The following is a 20,429-nucleotide window of genomic DNA, read 5'->3' as shown; positions in this document are numbered from 1 at the left end:
CAGTCAGAAGGGAATAGGGCATGGGTCCCTGCCGAGAGAGAGGTGAATGCTAGAAGCCTGAGGGAGTTTTCCTTGAGCAGACCACAGAGGGGATCAAAGGTGCGGTTACTCTAAAACTCTGACAGATGGGAGTGCAGGGGCCATCCTGAATTCTGGTTGGTCAGTGGAAAGGACTAGGGGTGGTGCTTAGGGTGGAAGTCTTTCCCCACCCCTTATTCCTCATTGGTCGATGGCAGAGGGTTGGGGCTTGAAGCTTCTGGCTCATTCCCAGGGCGGTCCAGTCAGGGTGAAATGCATGGAGCCGGGCTTATGCAGGAAGTCCCACCCAACACTGGTTTCTTATTAGACTAGGGGTGAGGCTTGGGACAGGGTGTGAGGCAGGGCTTCTGGCTCATTCTCAATGCTGATTGGTCCGGGAGAGAAGTGGGTGGGTGGGTGTGTGGGGCCACCTGTCATAACAGCTGGGACAAGCCCCATTCACACAGTGATTGCTTGTCTCTGCATTTCTCTCTCCTGCAGGTTGAAAAATTTCCTTCTCACAGATGCTTGCTGTGAGGATCTCGCGGCTGTTCTCAGCATCAGTGACAGCCTGACAGAGCTGGAGCTGGGTATTGACTATCTAAGAGATTCTGGAGTGCAGTTGCTGTGTGAGGGACTGAAACACCCAAACTGCAAACTGCAGAAACTGGGGTAAGTAACATTTGGCCTCCTCTGTGCATTTACAGGTGTCCTTTTGTGTAAAGCGCTTGGCAGGATGTGTGGCTGGTGTCTGATGTCTGCTCCCTGCAGCTACATGGAGATGCTGAGAGATTAGTGTCTCTCCAGCACCTGCGTCATTGGCTCACAACATGCACTGGAATGCCCTGCTTGGAAAATGGAAATTTTTAAGTAAAGCAGGGCCCACACCAGAAGCTGGCTCCACAGCCCCCTGATATTTAGCAAATAAATAGATTTTTTTTTTTTAAAACAACTCTTTACTAAAATGCATTTGCTTTAAAATAGTGCAGTCTTTCCCCTTCAGCTAGCGGCCTGTTTTGTAGAGAACTTTGACTTTTGACACCTTGACATATTGATTTAAAATTTATTAAGGCAAAAGAGGTTCCAGGAGCTGGAGGATTCTTAACCTCCCGATCTGAGCTGAACTATCCAGTGTGGTTTCAGCTTCAGCCCTAGCCATGGTAGCTCCTGCCTTGAAATTCACAGAGATGGGGCGGAAGCTTCTCTCAGCTGAGAGGCACCACCAGTTTGGAGAAATACCCTTTAAAGTGCAGCCCTTTGGGAGTGGGGAGGTGTGGTCACAGTAACAAACCGGGCAGGTTAGAACAGAGGCCAATGTTGGACTCATTATAAAACACAAAACCCTTTGGGGCAAGCTGTGGTTCCTCCCTTTTCTATTCTAGTACATGTCTGCTCAGTGGTTCTTCTTTCGTGACTGAACTTCTACCTGGTGTGGGGTGCTCCTAGGAATTTGGGCCAGATTTTCAGAATTGCTCAGAACCCAGCAGCTCCCATTGTCACTCTTCTGCCCAAGTTTTCCAGAGACCTGCACGGTGGATGCTGAGATCTCTTGAAAAGCTACAAAAGCACAAGCAGAGTGAATGGCAAAATCAGCCTCCCAGCTAAGGTCCATCATTGGAGGTTTGGGATTAGTGCCACTAACCCCTAATGCAGGGATCCCAATTCCCGCCCCCCCCCCCCCAAGAACATCAGATCCACCACCTGGAGGGCTGAGCTGCTTCTGTCACCATCTCTCCCTTTCAGCCATCAAGGGAAGCCTCAGAACTCTGCCTATCTGTGTGTAGATGGATGGGATTCAACTCCGGGCTAGTTTATTTCTTCTTTTATTCTCACCATCAGTGCCTCTTCCTTATCTTCCCTCTTGAGGATAAGGTGCATTTCATCTCCATTACACAGCCTGCAGAAAAGAGAATCCACCAGCTACTATCAAAACCCCTCTTCTCTGTAGGGAAAGTAGCCATCTGTCAGTGGTTTCTCTTCCCATCACCCCACTGACTTTCCTTCCCTCCCCCTTGCTCTGGGAGCCTTCTGCTCAGGACACCTGCTGCCTCCTGTCTCCTCCTGAGGATCAAAACCTACAGCTCACTGGTGCCTCCCATCTGTGTGGCCCTGCAGAGTCCTGCCCCTTTTATCCCTCATAGGTTGGAGGGTTGGGAGTGAGTCATTCACAGATGGTGGCATGAGAGGCAGTGATGCCAAATGGTCAGACAGCTCAGGAATGTGATGGTACCTCATCTGCCCCAAATTCAGCTCCATTTTCATTGCTTGGCTGAGCCTGGAACTATGAAATTTCCAGCTCACTGGGGGAAACATCTTTGGGTTTCAACCAATCAAATATACCTCCATTACAACTGTCAGAAGCCCTGCCTCTGAGCCCCTGGCTGGACAAAGCTGCCCATCTGTCAATGCCCCAACCTGGTCTCTGATCTTCATGCAAGTTCTCTCTTCCCTTTCACACTATGCCCCCATTTCCCTGTCTCTTTCTTTCCTCTCAGTTTCTTTCCTCCCTGCCCCCCAATGGCTTGCTATAGGACACTGACCTTTCTGAAAGTGCGTCCCCCCATCCCCTTGTCTTTCATGTTCAGTGTAAAATTAACCTTTGGACAGTACAGCTCCCTGACCCTCAAAACCACAACTTGGTCTGGTGGGGATTCATAGGCCTCATGCACTAGACTTGTATTGTTGGAGTTTCAACTAGTTTTTTGAATGAGCGAACCTCAGGCAATTCAATGTGTCCAACTCGCCACGGCTGAATGGACTCAGGCTTTGCCCTCCACACTGGCATTGTCTTACCCAAAAGTACTGGAGTTAAATCCGTGCATCTGTCCTCATGCATATAGATTAGAAGGCCAGAAGGGACCTTGTGACAGGTGGTCTGACCTGTACAATACAGGCCAGAGAACTTTCCTGAATTAATTCCCATTTGAACTAGGGCGTCTTTTTTGAGAAAAGGTCCAATTCAAACCCAACCACAAGTGTTGCACAAGAGAAATGTGCAAACAAACCCTTGAAAACAAGAAAACATCCCATTTAAATATCGTCACCCCTCACAAAACACATTCACCACTTCCACTGCCAGACTCTGCTCCTCCATAAGTCCTATGCTCTGCCATGTGCAGTAACGCAACGCACGCATTGCATTCCTCACAACCACACTATAATGCGAACCTTCACTCTGACCTTGGGTGCGTGTGTGTCTGCTGGACACCCGTGCCTTCATATTTCAGAGGACGGCATCATTTGCAATAGCTGAGACAAAGCTAGTACTTTGGTTTATCTCTCAGGGGAACTCCCAGGACTGTAGAGGAATGAGGATCCCTTTGAATGGTGTGAGGACTGAGGGTTGGCTGGGTACTTACCCTCTGGCCTGTCCTTTGTAAGGTTGGGAGGGCAGGAGGTGCTGGCCTGTGGTCCTCAGAGGCAGGAAGGAGCTGACTGTAACAGCTGGTTGTGAATTCCCCCCCCCCCGTTACACACACACACACACACACACACACACACACACACACACACACACATAAATTCACAAGAAATGGACATTTCTATGTAGTTGAACAAAGCCATTTTCCATTTTAAAAAAAAATTAAATGCAGAATTTTCAGCCAGCTCTGCTCGCTGCAGTACTGGGAGCCTCCAAATCTGCTTTGCCCACCGGCAGCTCCGGCACCAGATGGCCTGGCAGGTACTCTACAAGCTGAGCCACTGTTTCATTGTAGCCCTGCCTTCTGAGGGGGCTGTGCCCTATGTGTAGAGGACAACAGGGGGACCTGTTTTATACCACTCTCTGGTTTGGCTGCAGGCTCTTACCTACAACTGGGGCAAATGGGCCCTTGAGGTCCTGGCTCTGAGAGACCTCCACCATCAGAGCACTGATGGCCCCTCTTCTTTCCTCTCTCATCCATGACCAGAGAGTTAAAGGAGAAAAGACGGACTGCCCCCAAAACGATCCCTCTTGTGGAAGAGAGCTGTGGCCAGAGCAGATGCAAGACTGGCTCAGAAAACCCCTTAACCAAAAGGGAGCCTGCTCATTGCTATTTTTATAATTTAATATAGCGTACTTCAGTTTAGAGTCATTTGTATGAGCCTCCAGTGGAATCCAATTTAAAAAGATCTTGAGACTCTGCCACAAAGAGGAGACCTCTGGTGTGCCCATTACCCAGGAGTGGAGGCAGAGAATTCTGGGAGCCTCACAGAGGGGTGGTTCTAGTCTCTGGCTGGCTGTCAAATTTTGGCCGTCTCTAACCAGCAGGAAAAAAGGGAACACCTACAATACATGGATGGGGTGAGAACTATCAGTCTGCCAGTTTTCAATCCACTTCATAGGTGTTGTATTGATTTTTGTACAGTGCTATTTTTTAATCCAAATGCAATGTGCTAATAAATCAGGTTTCTTGCAGAAGTCTAAGTACATCATCTCAGTAGTTACCTTTATCAACCAGACTCTCCGACAAACCTGTTTTCCACGAACTACATTGACTGCCATTATTGATATTCAGTCCTTTACCTCTTTATTACTAGATCCATCTCTGCTGTTCCATTATTTTTTCCTGGGTTGATGGGAGGCCAAATGACTCCATTCGTTCCATTTGTCATTTTAAAATATCAGCACAGCATTGGCTTTCTTTCAGTCCTCTGGAACGTCCTCAGTTTCCCAAGATTTACTTATCAACAGCCCAGTCATTGGAGACTTTTAAGAGCAGGTTAGACTGGGGTGGCCAACCTGAGCCTGAGAAGGAGCCAGAATTTACCAATGTACGTTGCCAAAGAGCCATAGTAATACATCAGCAGCCCCCAGTCATCTCTCTCCTGCCCCGCTCCTCCCCCCGCTCCCAGTGCCTCCCACTCACTGGCAGCCCTGCTGATCAGTGCCTCCCCCTCCTTCCCTGCACCTCCCCGATCAGCTGTTTCATGGCATGCAGGAGGCTCTGGGGGGAGGAGCGAGGGCACTACAGGTTCAGGGGAGGGGGCAGGAAGGGGTGGAGTGGGGCCCAAGCCTGTGGCAGAGCCAGGGGTTGAGCATTAGCACCCCCCGGCACATTGGAAAGTTGGCATCTGTAGCTCCAGCCCTGGAGTCGGTGCCTATACAAGGAGCCACATATTAACTTCTGAAGAGCCGCGTGTGGCTCCGGAGCCACAGGGTGGCCACCCCTGGGTTAGACAAACACCAGTCAGGGATGGTCCAGATAATATTTGGTCCTCCCAAGAGTGCAGGAGACTGGACTAGATGACCTCTTGAGGTCCCTTCCAGTCCTATGACTCTAATTCCTGTCAGCTACAAAACAAAAGTAGATATTTAATACTTTTGCCTTTTCTGCATCATTGTTGACAATTTTACTATCTCCATCTAGTAATGAACCTACACTATTGTTAGGATTACTTTTGTTACAGATATATTTTAAAAAATATCCTTTTCATTATTCTTAACCATATTGTCCATAGATGCTTTTGCTGTTGAGACTTTTAGCTTCACTTATCAATTGCCTGCACTTCTTAATTTCTGATTTATATTAATTGCCATTAACCTGTCTTTTATCCTCTCCTATCCTTACTAAATAGGTTGTAGTCATTAATTTAAACATTCTAATCATGTGACTCCTCCCATAGGTTCTAGTAATACCAACTACGACAGAGTTTCTCACGCGAGCATTTCCAATTCCTCCTATTTATTACCCAGACTCCTAGCAGTGGTACATAGAAAACTAAGGAATTTCCTTCATGTCATCTTGAGTGTCCCAGAATGACCCAGTAATATATTCTGTGGTCAATACCAGGCTTCTTTTATATGTAGCAAGTTAAAGGGTTCAGCCATGGAGGTTAACTACAGACTTCCCATAGCAATTCAATTGGCCAAGAAACATGCTCCCGTTAGAGGGATTTTTTTTTATTGTGGAGTGTGCATACCATCATGCAGTGAGATCATGTGTCCCAGGTCTGGAACCTTACAAGGAGCACAAGTCAGATTCATTGTGAATTCCTTCATTTTATAAGCATTGTGAACCCCACCTCCACCCTTTGTAAGTGGTTCTGATACAGGCAAGGGAAGGAAGTCATTTATTACAGACCCAGAAAGTCTCTTGGGGAACAGGGAACACAGTTGTGTTAAACAGGTGGGCTGGGAGCAGGGTGCGTTCTATTATCAGTAATATACGTAGCTTGGAGTTTGGCTGTGAGGAAAAAATGTCACCTGTCTTCCAGTTTGGAAGGGGTTTGGCTCCCACATGCCCTGGCTGATAGGATACGTGGTTACTGCAGAGTTAACCTGGGCTGTTACCAAGGCTTTAGCCCTAAGTCCTCTGCTGTCCACAGACAAAAGCCTTTGACCCAGGTTTGGAAGTGCTGTAAGCCATGGCTAGCTTATTTGACTAGGGCAGTGGTGCCCAAACATTTCCTCTTGCACCCTCCACCCCCTTTACCAGTAATGGAATGTCTCTGCTCTCTCCCAGAGAATGGAATCATGGCCGAGAATGGGGGCCAGAAGCAGGGGGCCAGGCTGCTGCCGGGAGTGGAGCCGGGGTCTCAGCTTGGGCTCGGGGCCAGGCCAGAGTGGAGCTGGGGTATGGTGGGGCTGGGTGGCACTCTTTCCTCATCACTCCATGTGGGCTGGCATGGGCCTCACCGTGCCCCCAGGACATTCTTCCATGCCCCACAATTTGGAGACCACTGGTCTAGAGTATAGATTAGAGCTCAGGTTCCACATTAACTCAGGCTGAAACCAACCCACTTTGCACGTGGATGCAGGTTGGAACCTAGGTTACTTAACTCAGGCGCTGGCAGTCCTCCATTGCCTTGCCACAGTTCCCTCAGGGCCATATTTTCCTGCCTGTCTACCTATGCCCGTCTTCTACACCAGAAGATACCTCCCAGCATAGGTTTCAGAGTAGCAGCCGTGTTAATCTGTATTTGCAAAAAGAAAAGGAGTGCTAGTGGCACCTTAGACTAACCAGCCTGGATACACCAGTTTGGTGTTTAAACCCCACATTCCATGCAGCCTGCTATGTCTTACATAGCACTTGAATTGTACTGCTGTCTGGGAGAGCCTCACCCCAGCATACTACTTGCTGTCCAGAGGCTTACACCATAGAGTGGCACAGTTTAGTACAGTGCTAAGAACCATGAGATATGCCCCCAAGAAGTCCTGGCACCTGACCTGGGTTAGTGCAGCACCAGCGTGGACAAAGCTGCAGAGGTATGACTCGAGTGTGGCTTAGCAGTGTGGACACTCAATGCCCGTGGTTGGCTAACCTGAGTTCCCAGAACTGGACATCCAGAGCTGGGGTAACTGCAGTGATGATATAGGTGTAGTTTTAGGCACTGGGGGAATGTTTTGGGGGAGGCAGAGGAGCTCACACAGCAGCTTTAGATTGAATTTGCATAAGCAGAAAGGAGCTTGAGTACAAGCACTGGGAAAGGGTTTGAACTATTACTCAGTGCCTGTTAGGATCCTCCAGCCCATTACAAACACCCCTGCAGGCTGCTGCCCTCCCTTCAGCTCATCTGAACGTTCCTTTGTGGACAGGAATCCACACAGAGGTCGTTGGTGTCATCAGTCCCACAGCCTCCTGCTAGAGCCCCGTGACTGGTCTCTTCTGAATGAACTATCCCTTTCCAGACAGACGCTGACATCAGTGAAAGAATTACTAGTTTCCTTCTCTGTGTGTTTCTGTCTCCTGCAGGTTGTGGGGTTGTGATCTCACAGCTGATTGTTGTGGGGATCTCTCCTCCGCTCTCAGCACTAGCCAGTACTTGACAGAACTGGAACTGGGATATAACGAACCTGGAGATTCCGGAGTGCAGCTGCTGTGTGAGGGAGTGAAACATCCAAACTGCAAACTGCAGAAACTAGGGTAAGTAGCAGCTGGTTCCTCTGTGCCTATTGATATTGTACTATTGTGATTTCAGCTCTTTCTACTAGAGGGGGGAGAGATAGCTCAGTGGTTTGAGCCTTGGCCTGCTAAACCCAGGGTTGTGAGTTCCCCCTTGAGGGGGCCATTTAGGAATTGGGGCAAAAATTGGGGATTGGCCCTACTTTGAGCAGCGGGTTGGACTAGAAGATGACCTCCTAAGGTCCCTTCCAACCCTGATATTCTATGAATCCCAGCACTAATGAATGCATCAACAACCCTTAAACACCTACTGTCTTCCCAAGGAGTCAGAAAGAGACCCACTGCTATGTAGATTTATCACCTTGTATTAGATGAGAAATTAGATCACACAGCCACTCTACATGCACCATAAATGCAGTGTATTTTACTGAAGACCCTTCGACTAATTTACTCACTGTGTGTGAATGAAAACACAGTGTAGGAGATTTCACAATTTGACTAGAATAACCCTCTGTCATTCAAATCCTTTGCCTTCATTGTAATAAATGAATCCTGGGACAAACCTAACTACCTCAGAAAGAGGAAAAAGGGAAGCAGGAAAGGATGAAGAAATTCAGTAGAAATAATAATTAGCTGGGGACTGTCTATGGGAGCAGCCAGGGTGCTTTGTCCTTCACCCGTCTCTTCCTCAGCCTGCCCCTCTCTCTAGGCAGCAGCTCTCACCAAGGTTGACAGCACTGTAGGTCCCGTTAGCTCACCCTGGAACTTCTGCTCTAGCCAACAACTGACCAGTGTCAAACCTCCCATTCCTGAGCAAGTTCAAAGAGAAGCTAAGAAAAGGCCAACTACAAGCTCCACCTGACTGAAGCCAACATTCCAGACCCAGCACAGTCTGGATTCAGGCTAGGATATGGAATTGATGCTGCTTTAATGGAACAGACGGATGCTCTTCTTCTCCTGTCACTGGGTAGATGATAGAGAACTAAAGGCCTAAAGATTATGTGCTGCAGAAGAATTGGGCCACATCAACTGCATCCAGAACGCATGGACCAACTAATTGGCCCAAAGCTACAAAGATGGTTCCTGAGATAGAGGAAGCATGAAATGACACCTATCACGGTAAAGGCCTGTCACAAGGCGCTTCTCCAACTATCCAGTGTGCAGCACTGCCTAGCCAGTTTTCACAGCCTCTCCATTACAAACACATTGATTGTTACCTTTCCATCACATGTACCTTTAATCCTCTATTTTCAGACAGGGCAGAGCACAGTTATACACCAGGGGAAGCCTGCCCCACAGCTTCTCTCCTCCACCCAGCTTCCTGTTCCTCCCAGTTACTGAGCCAATTGTCTCATTAGCCCAGCAATTATCACCAAGTGTCAGGAATCCCCAATGGAAATAGGTTGATTGGCTCCTATTAAGCTGGCAGCCTTCGTTGTACTGCACCATCTTCAGTGACTAGGGTGTTGCAGTCAAGTCCATGTGGAAGAGAAGGGAGCTCTCTTGGTTCACCAGCAACATGTGAAGCAAAGTTCCCTTCTCTTCCCTGGTTGGGCTGTCCAGAGGAAGAAGAGGTGAAAGATTCTGGTCATTAGCTGTGCCAGCCTGAGCAGTCTGCTACTGCCTGAAAGACCCCACTGGCGGTAGGAGCTCTCACCATGTGATTCCATCACTTGGTTCCAGTAAACAACCATCACCTGAGGTAAAGATCCTAAAAAACAAAGCAGAAGGAGGTTGACCCTTTTCTTTTTATCTTTGTCCTCTATGAGGGATGCCTCCTGGCTCCTCCACTGTGTGTGGGAGTGTTGGAGGCAGAGTGGCAGAATTAATAGCTCCCTAGGAGGGAACACCAAATGTCCATGTCTGTCCTCTATAATTACTGATGTTCTCCTGAGTGGTGTTCCAAAAGCTGCTATTGTGTGTGATTTAACAATGCAGGGGAGGGATAGTTCAGTGGTTTGAACATTGGCCTGCTAAACCCAGGGTTGCGAGTTCAATCCTTGAGAGGGCCATTTGGGATCTGGGGCAAAAATTGGGGATTGGTCCTGCTTTGAGCAGGGGGTTGGACTAGATGACCTCCTGAAGTCGCTTCCAACCCTGGGATTCTATGAATCACTGCTGGGTTTAGGCTTTTTCAAAAGATTCTGTGCTATTTACTATGTGAAAGATGGAGGGAAATGGGAATATAGAAAATAGCTTGTAACAACACAGGGATTTAAGAGGGAAGTATGAAAGTGGTGACTTGCAAAGAAATCACTCTTTGGGTGATCTCACTTGGCAAGGGCCTCAGACCAGAATGGACACTCATGTCTTGCTGTCTGGAATGCTGGCTGAGGCTTTAGATTACAGGGAAGACGGCTCCTCCTTAATTCTCCTAATGCAGGATCAACAAAAGAAATTTTCTTGTGTCAGCTGCCTAGTTTGGTCTGCTTACTTGCTACCTTGATTTGATAATTTTAACTAATTCATCTAGTGAATCAACCTCCGTTGTGACCTTGATTTTGATCATTGTGGTGTTCCATTCTTAATTAGTTTAGTGGAATTGTAGAAAGTTAGTCAGTGATATGTATGTTTTTTTTTTTTAATCTTTTATATAAAATCCATAAAAATTACCCAGACCTGGTTTATTCTTTCAAATTGCAACATGGGTCAAGTGACCCTGAAGGTGAAGGCAATCTACTCAAGATATTTAAAACACAAGGTGGGTGAGGTAATATCTTCTTTCAGACCAATTTCTGTTGCAGAGGAAGAGGCAAGATTTTGAACTACACAGAGCTTTTCTTCAGCTCTGAGTAAACTTGAAAGCTTGTCTCACTCACCAACAGAAGTTGGTCCGATTAAAAGACATTACCTCACCCACCTTGTGTGTCTCATATCCTGGGACCAACACAGTCACAGCAATATTGTCCATGAGATATTAAAGAGCCATTTGGCTTTGGTTCTAAATTGTTACCTAGGTCCCTCACAGTAGCCCAAGGGGGTAGTTTTGTGTGGTGTGAGGGTCCCTGGTCTCCTAAGCTGGGCTTCACAGTCTGAGGCACTGGGTTACTTTCTGAGAAAGCCAGGCCAGTTTACACAGCAGTAGTGGTTTTCATTTGCTTAACCTGCAGGGAAACAGAGTGCTGGCAATGAATGAGCTTGTGACCTATTTCCCAGGCATTTCCTTCTGTGTAGTGAGGTATTCCCCACCCCACTGGAAATGCATCTACATCCTATCCACCCTGCTCCATTCTTGGCTGACCATCCCTTCGTGGAATACAGGGTAACTGGTATAACTGGGCACGTGGAAAGGAATCCACTCATTACCAAAGCATTCTGAGTAGCAGCAGGCTACACTTCAAACCATTCAGAGAGCAAAGCTGGTGCAGACACAATGACTTACTTACTGAGCGAGGCATCTCACAGTGAGCACATGATCCAGTGGTCTGGAATCTGCAGTGGCTGACAGCTGGTCTCTGGGTGGAGTTTAAGGTGTTGGTTATGAGCCTATGAGCTATAAAGATCTAACTGGCCTATTGGATTACTTCTTCCCACACTACTGCCACAGCTGCAATCAGCAGGGGCATCTCAGTTGGATCCTCCTGGTTATAAAGGAGAGGGGCCAGCTGTCAGGGCACTCTGGAACTTACTTCCCTCCTTGGCACAAAATAGCCTGAATCTGGGGACCACTTGGGCATGTTGTAAAAGACACTTGTTGGATCAGGGTTTTGGGTTTGCTGAGGGTTGCTGAGGGATGCCTCCTAGAGCAATGAAGGGATAGGAAAGAGATTTTTTTTGTGTGTGTGTGTGTGTGTGTGTGTGTGTGGCTGGCTGGCTGAGTTCCCGTTTGAATATTTATTTTAATGTTGCTGGGGTTTTGCTGTAGTGTTGATTCTGCCTTAGGAACTTTGAACTTTTTATAGGAGTATTTTGATGATGATTTAAATAGAAATAGCGGATTTTTCTCTGTCTCTGAATTCAGTCTCTTGAGAGAGAGACACTGATGTCAAGGAGGAGAAACACAGGTGTTGTAAACAAGTAGTCTTTTCCTTTCTGTATCTGTCTGCTGCAGGTTGGAGCATTGCAGTCTAACTGCTGCTTGTTGTGGTGGTCTCTCCTCTGCGCTAAGCATAAACCAGCACCTGACCGAGCTAGATATAGGGAGAAACAAACTGGGAGATACAGGCGTGCAGCTGCTGTGTCAGGGACTGAAACATCCCAACTGCAAACTACACAAAATAAGGTAAGTACCAGCTGGTTAACACGGTGGTGTTGTGAGTTATACTCCATTTACCAGGATCACAATACCCTGCATGGAACCCAGCCATGGACCAGCCCTCTTTGCTCCTGAGACAAAGAACAGAGACCCACTGATGTATTCACTGGTCACATTTTGCTAGTTAAACAATTGAATAATGTAGTCGAGTTCAACCCTTGACCCCTTTTAGGCTGGGCAGCTGCCTTAACACAGCAGCCACGGATTCCGCTGACAGGGTAATCCTTTGGTGGGGCAAAGCAGAGATGGCCAACTGTGTGCCCCCCAACTCTGCCTCAACTGAGGGGGTGTGCAGGGGTATGGAGGGCCTATATAAAGGGCAAGATGGGCAGAATATGCTCCACCAAATCTGCTTAGCAGTCGAGCCCTACACTTGCCACAGGTGTATTATACTCTCTTCGGAGAGTCACTTTGGGCTGACCCATGTTGAGGTTCCAAACTGTATCTTGAATAACTTCTTAAATATTGCTTCCCAAAGGGGCAGTGGGTGGGCTGTGCTATCGGAGAGAAATTGCTATAGATTTGGGGAGGGTCAGAGCCATAGTTTGAGCCAACGCTGTGGGCAAAAAAGTCATAAAAAATGTCTGATTCTTCTATCCCATGACTTTTTGCGGGGGAGGCTTGTATGTCAAGAACTTTTTTCTCAGATGACCCCAGATTTGAACCCCTAGCCCCTCCCTGCACCCCCCCCCCATGACACACAATAATGTACAAGACAATCCAAGTAATCATGTAGGTGACAAAGCACTTAAAGCCATCTGCAGCCCCACAACAGCTGCTGCAAACTCAACCCCTTCAAGAACGGCGTTACTGAAGCCCTGTGGGGAGCTCATGCAGCAATGACAGCTGAGATCACGCTGCTTCCATGGGGAGATTCTGTGAGCTGGATTTTGCAGCCCCTGCTCCCTGTGTGCGCTGAGTAGCCCCGCAATGATCAATGGGACTGTCCGTGTCCATAACTGCTCCCCGCCCTGAGCAAGGGCTGCACAATCCAGCCCCGTACAGGCAGAAAGGACATTGCTGTCCCTGCCCAGAGCTCACAGCATGAGTGGGAGTGGGGGGGAGCAGGCTGGCCAGGCTACAGACTGCACCAGTACTTCTCCCCTCTCCCAACAGAAAAGGAGGCAGGGTTAGCTCAGTGGTTTCAGCATTGGCCTACTAAACCCAGGGTTGTGAGTTCAGTCCTTGAGGGGGCCTCATTTAGGGATCTGGGGTAAAAATTGGGGATCAGCCCTGCTTTGAGCAGGGGGTTGGACTAGATGACCTGCTGAGGTCCCTTCCCACACTGATAGTCTAGGAAAGGCACCTGCTGGCAGTGAGATCAGCAGGTAAGGCAGAGGCAGTGACACAGATCCTGTGGGTGCAGCTCATGGTGCTTTATAGGGGCTGTGGGCTCAAGTGTTGTGTCTGCAGAGAGAATTAACACATCCTTTTCCTTCCCTGTTTTCCCCACAGCTTGGGCTATCAGAGTGTAACTGAGGAAACCCAGGCGGAGCTGGATGCTGTGAAAGACACAAAACCTGATCTGGTCATAGAGATATGGTAGGGCTGGTGAGTGGGAGCCACGGAACGAGCAAGGCTCTGAACTGGCTGCCCTCCCACTAGCTGAGGAAGCAGGCTTTTAAGGGGGACCCAAGCAACATATTTCAGCATCTGTGGTACGAGGCTGAGTAGAGATTGTCAGGCCCAGCCCTCCTGCCTGAGTGTGAGAGGCTCAGGAGTAGGAGCTGGATTTGCTCCATGCTTGGTCTGACCTCAGAGGGGGTAGCTGGTTTGTGGGGGGAGGGAGTGGGAGGAAGGATGCAGATCAGGGCCCAAGTGTGGGATGTGGGATCATGAAAGATCTGGTAACCTCCCTTTTCAGTCTCCCTACATGCAGGAGGGAGACTCAAGAACCATCCTTAGATCCAGAGGGGAATTGTCACTCTGTTACAACAGCTCAGTCACTGTTTGTGTATTTATAAAAGTCTTGTAGTTTTATGCAATTCCACAGCAACTAAGCCGGCATTTTCCATATTACATCTCCAGCATTTGTTTGTCCCCGCTGTACGTTTCTGTGTCAGTTTTGTTGAGTCCAGTAAAGATCATGAACCAAGAAATAATGCTGTCCTTTAGAGTTTGTATCTCTTGCCATAGTTTCTGCGAATGCACAAGTATTCTCCAGGCCTAGGAGAGCCCTCAGGGATGGTTCCTCAGAGATATGTATTTTTCATGGTTCCTGTTTCTTATCATTATGGTCAACACCTTCAGAAGCTCGTGCAGGCAAAATCAGAGTGACTTTTAATTTCTCTGGGCTTTTGTCAGAAAGCTGGTGTAGGTGTCCCCTAAGAACCCTGAATGGCCACCTGGGAGCAGAGATCAAAGGTGCAGGACAGGGAGATGGTTAAGTTTATGGCATATCCTTGGCATTTTCAAAAGCCCTATAGTAAGTCCTATGTGCCCAAACAGAAGCTACTGCTCTAGTGATACCTGATGCAACAACCTTCTACAGCCATAGTCCTCATTCAGCTAGCTCTCTCCCAATTCTGGCTCCTCTTTCACCGACAATGTAATCATCCCTCTCTTCTTCCCCCTCCACCCCCCCAAAAAGCTTGAACTCCCCCCTTCAGCTGATAAATGGCTGAAGACTGGCTGCCTCTTGAAGCAAGGTCAATGAACTTTGGGAGAGAGGCTTGTCAAAGCTTTACTGGACTCTAAAGGCTGGGGTAGAGAACCCCCTAAGTTATCCATCACTGGACAGACACAAAGGAGTAGAGCTCTTGCAAGCTGAGAAAGTTGGGCCCTTCAGCCAAGGGGGTTGAAGTCTCTCTGGGAACAGAACATCGGTGAGAAACTTGCTTAGGCAATGATCTTTCACCTAGGAAGACAAGGGAAACCTGCACCTTATATTTCTTGAGGAAGTCTCTGACAGAGAGAGAGTTGGCTGGAAAGAAGAAGACTGGTAAGAAATCGACCTTGAACCAAGGCTTTAGCTTGCTGAGTTAAGCCTTAGCCACTAGAAAGTGTATTTCACTTTTGTTTGTTTGTAACCCTTTCTAGCTTTATTCCTTCTATTGGGTGTTGCTTAACCTGTGACTTTTGTTTAATAAACTTGCTTTACTTTGAATGTAAACCAACCCAGTGCTGTGTTTGAACTGAAGTGGTTGCTAACTCCAATTAAAATGCTGAGCTGTGCATTTTGTCTCTTTAGAGGAGCAAATGAACCTTATCGTTCCTCCAAACGGTCCTGGAAAGAGCTGGACGTTGCAGAGCAGATGGTCTGGGGGGAAATCGCGGCTGGCAGTGTGCTTGGGGTCACCCCTGCATAAGGTGATAGAGACGAGAATGGGCAGGCTGCTGGGATCAGGGGACTGCATGCTTGTCTGGCTGATGGTATTTGGGCTGGGAGCCACAGCAGTAGAGCATTTAAGGCGCCCAAAGTTAGAGGGCGGGTGGTGACACAACCCCTCACTGCTCTGGATTGCACCCCAGAATGTCAGAGTGCAGAATTGGCTACTGCGCACCAATTGGTGGGTGATGTTTGCACGGTGGCCAGTCTCCTTCACCGCTAATTTAAGCCAATCGCCATCATGAACAGCCCTCTGTGTAGTCCCTGCCCAGATGTGGATCCCACCCTGCACTGTGATGGTTACAAAGGGTTTGATCAAGGCAGCTGCAGCATGGGAAGCAAGTTCATTTGCTCTGTGTTGTACCATGATTGCATGTTTCCTGCGACTTTTGTTCAGGAGGTAAGAACACAGTTTTGTGGGGCTAAACTCTGCTGTCCATTCCACCCATGTAAATCTGGAGTGACTGAAATCAGTGGGGTTAAAATAGTGAAAATTGGGATTAACTGTGGTCAAAATATGACCCATTGACCAGACTGCAGGGAGGTAATTACCTCTTCTGAGGGAGACTTGATAGTGGATTTTTGGTACTGTTATTTTGTTAATATTAATCACCAAACATCTTAATTGTTGTACAAAATCCAAGATAAAGACGTAGGTTTTACCTGCAATAGTGAGGGAACTCAATAGCAGAGTCTTTGGGAGCCTGTATGTATTAAAAAGAACACTTTTCTTTAAAGTGTTTGGGCAAAGCACTATTCCAGTGTCTCCCACTCCTCAGATGCCCCATGGTGTCTGTAGAGGTTAGCCCCAAATGTTCAAACTTGGCTAATAGAAGTTAGGTACCTAAAGCCACATTTAGGCACCTAATTAAAAGTGGCCTGACTTTTCAAAAGCAGGTCCCCAGTACTGTCAACTACACATGTTCAAAAAGTCAGGAGCCAGGCCCCCAAAAGCGTGAGATTTTAAAGAAGAAATACATTTGTGATTCTTTCTTTTTATTTGCCTTCTGTTTTCTGAGTCTGTAGGCTTCGCTGTGGTCATGTTTTCAGACCGTTCTCCACAACCATGAGGGTTAAAAACATTTGTTATAAATGGTAACTTCAGGACTCCAGGAGCTGAGGGTATAAGAAAAACGCCAAATACCATGAGACTCCCCAATTAAAATCTCTGGCGTTGGCAATACTGGTTCCCACTCACTTCAGAGTGACTTGTAAGGGCTCAGCAACTCTGCAACCTGGGCACTTTTATTTTGGAACCTAATTCTTGCCACCACTGAACATTTTGGCCTAAATATCTGAAAGTGGTAAATGTGAGTAAGTTAGATGAGAACAGCTTACAGCTCATGACAGAACTTGCTGATCTCTGAGGAACTCAATCATCTATATCAGAGGTGGGCAAACTACAGCCCGCAGGACCCTCCTGCCTGACCCCTGAGCTCCTGGCCCGGGAGGCTAGTCCCTGACCCCTCCCCCGCTGTTCCCCCTCCCCCGCAGCCTCAGCTCACTGCACTGCCAGTGTAATGTAGGATACTGCTCTGCATAGGAATGTGCTACTCACGGTGTACTGAGCATGCTCAGTACACCTGCTGAAGCCACTGCCCTTCACCCTGCCCTTATACCCATAGGATTCTGCTGACTGCTTTTGACAGGGGTTAAAAAGTGGCAAAGGGGGTGAATCGGAGGAGGGGGGTGGCCAGGATCTGAGCAGGGGGTGGAAATTGACTGGTCAGGGGGGTCAAGCAGCTGGAGGCAGGATTAGGAGAGGGGCTAAAGGGCAAAATGAGGGCTGGGGTGGGGGAGGAGCAGGAGTTAAGCTTGTGGTGAGGCGCTGACAGGGCAAAACCCGGCACAGGCAGGGGCACAGGGGGTAACCGTTACCCAGTGGGACTGAGACACCAGTGTTTGCCAAAATGGTGGGGGTTAAAAGGGGCTTTTTTATTTTCCCTCTCACAGACAGCACCTCTCAGCCTCGGCTTCCCAGGGCTGGGTTCTTAAAGTCACAGGCATCCCAATGCCTAGTCAGTGCATCTCCTCTTTGTCTGATCTAACCTACTGAGGCTATGTCTACACTACACATTTCAAAGCGCCGTTGTGGATGCCAGTGCTCCTGGTAATCCACCTCAAAGAGGGGATTAGCTCCGAGCACTGGGAGTGAAGCCTGTCCACACTAGCGCTTTAAAGCGTTCAAACTTGCGCTCAGGGGCGGGGGTGATTTTTCACACCCCTTAGCCAGTAAGTTAGAGCGCTTTAACTTGCCAGTGTAGATAATCCCTGAGACTTAATTCAGTGAAACATTTTACATATATCCCCTCAGAAACAAAGAATCCCTTATCACTGTATATGAATGCATAGTCTCCAAGCAGTTTCCCAAGTTGTCTTATCTGCTGTTGGGATTCCATGAATTCCCTGAATTTTTAATTCTAATTTTTTCTTCTCATTTTTAGAGCAGATGTTTATTCTGTGGGATCATCTGACTTCCACTCTGATTGAATTTCTGGCCTAGGGTCAAAACATTGTTTTGAGTCAATCCACCAATGGTGTAAATATTGGTGGTCAGACCAATAGTCCGCCTAATCTAGTATCCTGGCTTGTGACAGTGGCCAATGCCAGGTGCTTCTAAGGGAATGATCAGACCAGGCAATGACTCATTGAACCATCCTATTGTCCGCTCCCAGCATTTGGCAGTCAAAGGACGGTTTAGGGACATGCAGAGCATGGGCCTGCATCCCTGATTATTGTGACTAAGTGGGAATGTTCTTAATGTTTCCTCTGAATACTGTAGGGGTGCCTCAGTTTCCCCGTGTGGGAGCAATTGCTGTGGGGGTAATTGCTGTAGACCTAACCCCCTCCCCTTTCTGCGGCTCCATCTATGCATTATATACAAGGGCTGTAATGCAAGAGGCCTACAGGCTTGTATCCTGTAAGACTTGGCTTGAGCTAAAGCACTGATGTATGCTAGGCTATGGCACTTGACACAAATAATGGACTAGGCCAATTTCTAGCTAAATAAGAACCAAAAGGACTCCAAAAAATCCCTAGCTTGTCCCTTGTATGTACCCTCCACCCTGCAAAAAGTCCCTAGTCAAAATGCTGCCACAGCAAACCGCAGATCTTGATAATGACAAGGTGCGTCAGCACTGTGCTAATTATGAAGCAGTTTTTCTATTTTCCTTATAAGGCTTTATTAATAATGCTTGAGTGGTGGAAAATTACTAATTGGTTCAGCTTGAACATGGACCTATATAAGGCTGGTGTTATAGGGGCAGGGCACAGAGAAATCAGGCTGGCACCTGCGCGTGACTGTCTCTGACTTTCTCTCCCTGCATGCTTGTACTCAATAAAAGGCCTCAGACTGTTTGAACCAAACAGAGTGTGACTCGTTTTCCACAACTCCCTATGCATTTAAGTCTCTAGGTAGTGGGATAAGGGGTTGTAATTGTTCCAGAGCAAAGGGCCAGTGTACGTAAATGGCTGACACTCTTGTCTCCTGGCAACTGATGGCCTGGGCCCTTCCCCCCTGCAAGGTGATAGCTAAAGGTGTTGGAGAACAAAGGAATCAAGTGACCTCCTGGCCCAGGAAAGGGACAAAGCCCAGAGAAGGAGGGGCTGGAGAGTGAGTCAGATTGGGACCGGCTGGTGACGTGGAGTGAAGTGCAGATGTGGTTGTCCGGCTCACTGCCCCCCAAAATGGACCCGGCTGAAGGGTCCTGTTTTCTGTACCTACAAGCTCTGTTTTAGACCGTGTTCCTGTCATCTAATAAACCTCTGTTTTACTGGCTGGCTGAGAGTCATGTCTGACTGCGAAGTTGGGGTGCAGGACCCTCTGGCTTCCCCAGCACACTGCCTGGGCAGACTTGCTGTGGGAAGCACACAGAGGGGCAGAGGATGCTGAATGCTCCAAGGTCAGACCCAGGAAGGTGGAAGCCGTGTCGGCTTCTTGCCCTGAAGACAGTCTGCTCACAGAGAGGAGTCTTCACCAGAGTCCTGACTGGCTTCATAGGGAGCAGTTCCAGAGCATCGCCTGGGGACTCCGTGACAATTATCTTGGCTAATAGCCAATCTACTTATCCTGAGGGACTGATCTAATTCTTTGTTCAACCCATTCATAGCTTTTCCTTTCAAAATATAATGAACACACATCTACAACCCCAAGATACCTTTACAATCACAAGAATTCTAAATTCATGAGTTATACACCTTCCAGTCAAGAAATTTTTATATAACAGATTTGAGCATAAGCTTTTGTGGGTAAAAACCTCACTTCTTCGGACGCATGGAGTGAAAGTCCATTTATGCTCAAATAAATCTGTTAGTCTTTAAGGTGCCACTGGACTCCTTGTTGTTTTTGTGGATACAGACTAAGATGGCTACCGCCCCGCCATACTCTCTTTTTTTGGTGCCTCCTTGTTCCTGAGCCCGTAGGGTGCAGTAAGGTGAGTTCTAATCCCTTGAGCCTAAACACCTGAATGAATCTTAGTCTACCTTCATACTGTTCCTGTTACCTCTCCCAAACATTTCATATACCAAAGGCCATATCTACACTTTAAGTGTGGGTTAACTCAAGTTATGTCAGCATAGAGTCACTACGGTTACTGTGTCACTTGTGTGCATGCCTCCTGGACTCCTTGCCTCAGCAGTGAGGGTACTCACCAGAAGCACTTGTATAGATTCAGGGTGAGGTGCACTATGAATAGATATCCCACTGTCCACCCACCGTATTTTGGGAAGCTTTGGTTTTGCAGTGATTGCTGGGTACCAAACAGGTTAGACAGGAGTGGTTGTGGTCATGGGATCAAACTTCTTAGAATGCGTTGCTAACCATCCACTAATTTTATATGTGTCCCATATATAAATGTATACATAATGTTTACACCTTTTTTTCCCTAAACCCACAAACCTGCCTGGCCCTCCTCACTGCCTGCCATCTCACACAGAATCATGAAGCTTGCATGGCTCTGCACTATTGTCATGAGCGTTTTCACCCAAAGGTGCATACTCCTTTAGT

General features: G+C 47.8%; 1 protein-coding gene across 1 annotated transcript in view; it reads left to right on the top strand.

Annotated features, from left to right (window-relative positions):
* Window positions 1-13,642, top strand: part of LOC144265521 (NACHT, LRR and PYD domains-containing protein 12-like) — a 44,530-nt gene extending 30,888 nt beyond the window's left edge. The window contains exons 10-13 of the mRNA XM_077818166.1: window positions 520-690; window positions 7,692-7,862; window positions 11,893-12,063; window positions 13,552-13,642. Of these exons, the coding sequence (XP_077674292.1) occupies window positions 520-690; window positions 7,692-7,862; window positions 11,893-12,063; window positions 13,552-13,642 (604 nt within the window). The remainder of the gene's footprint in view (window positions 1-519; window positions 691-7,691; window positions 7,863-11,892; window positions 12,064-13,551) is intronic.
* The last annotated feature ends 6,787 nt before the right edge of the window (window positions 13,643-20,429 follow it).

The sequence above is a fragment of the Eretmochelys imbricata genome, chromosome 6, assembly GCF_965152235.1.
Source record: "Eretmochelys imbricata isolate rEreImb1 chromosome 6, rEreImb1.hap1, whole genome shotgun sequence".
Lineage (NCBI taxonomy): Eukaryota > Metazoa > Chordata > Testudines > Cheloniidae > Eretmochelys > Eretmochelys imbricata.
Note: the sequence above shows the minus strand (reverse complement) of the source record. Positions and strands in the feature narration are given on the sequence as shown.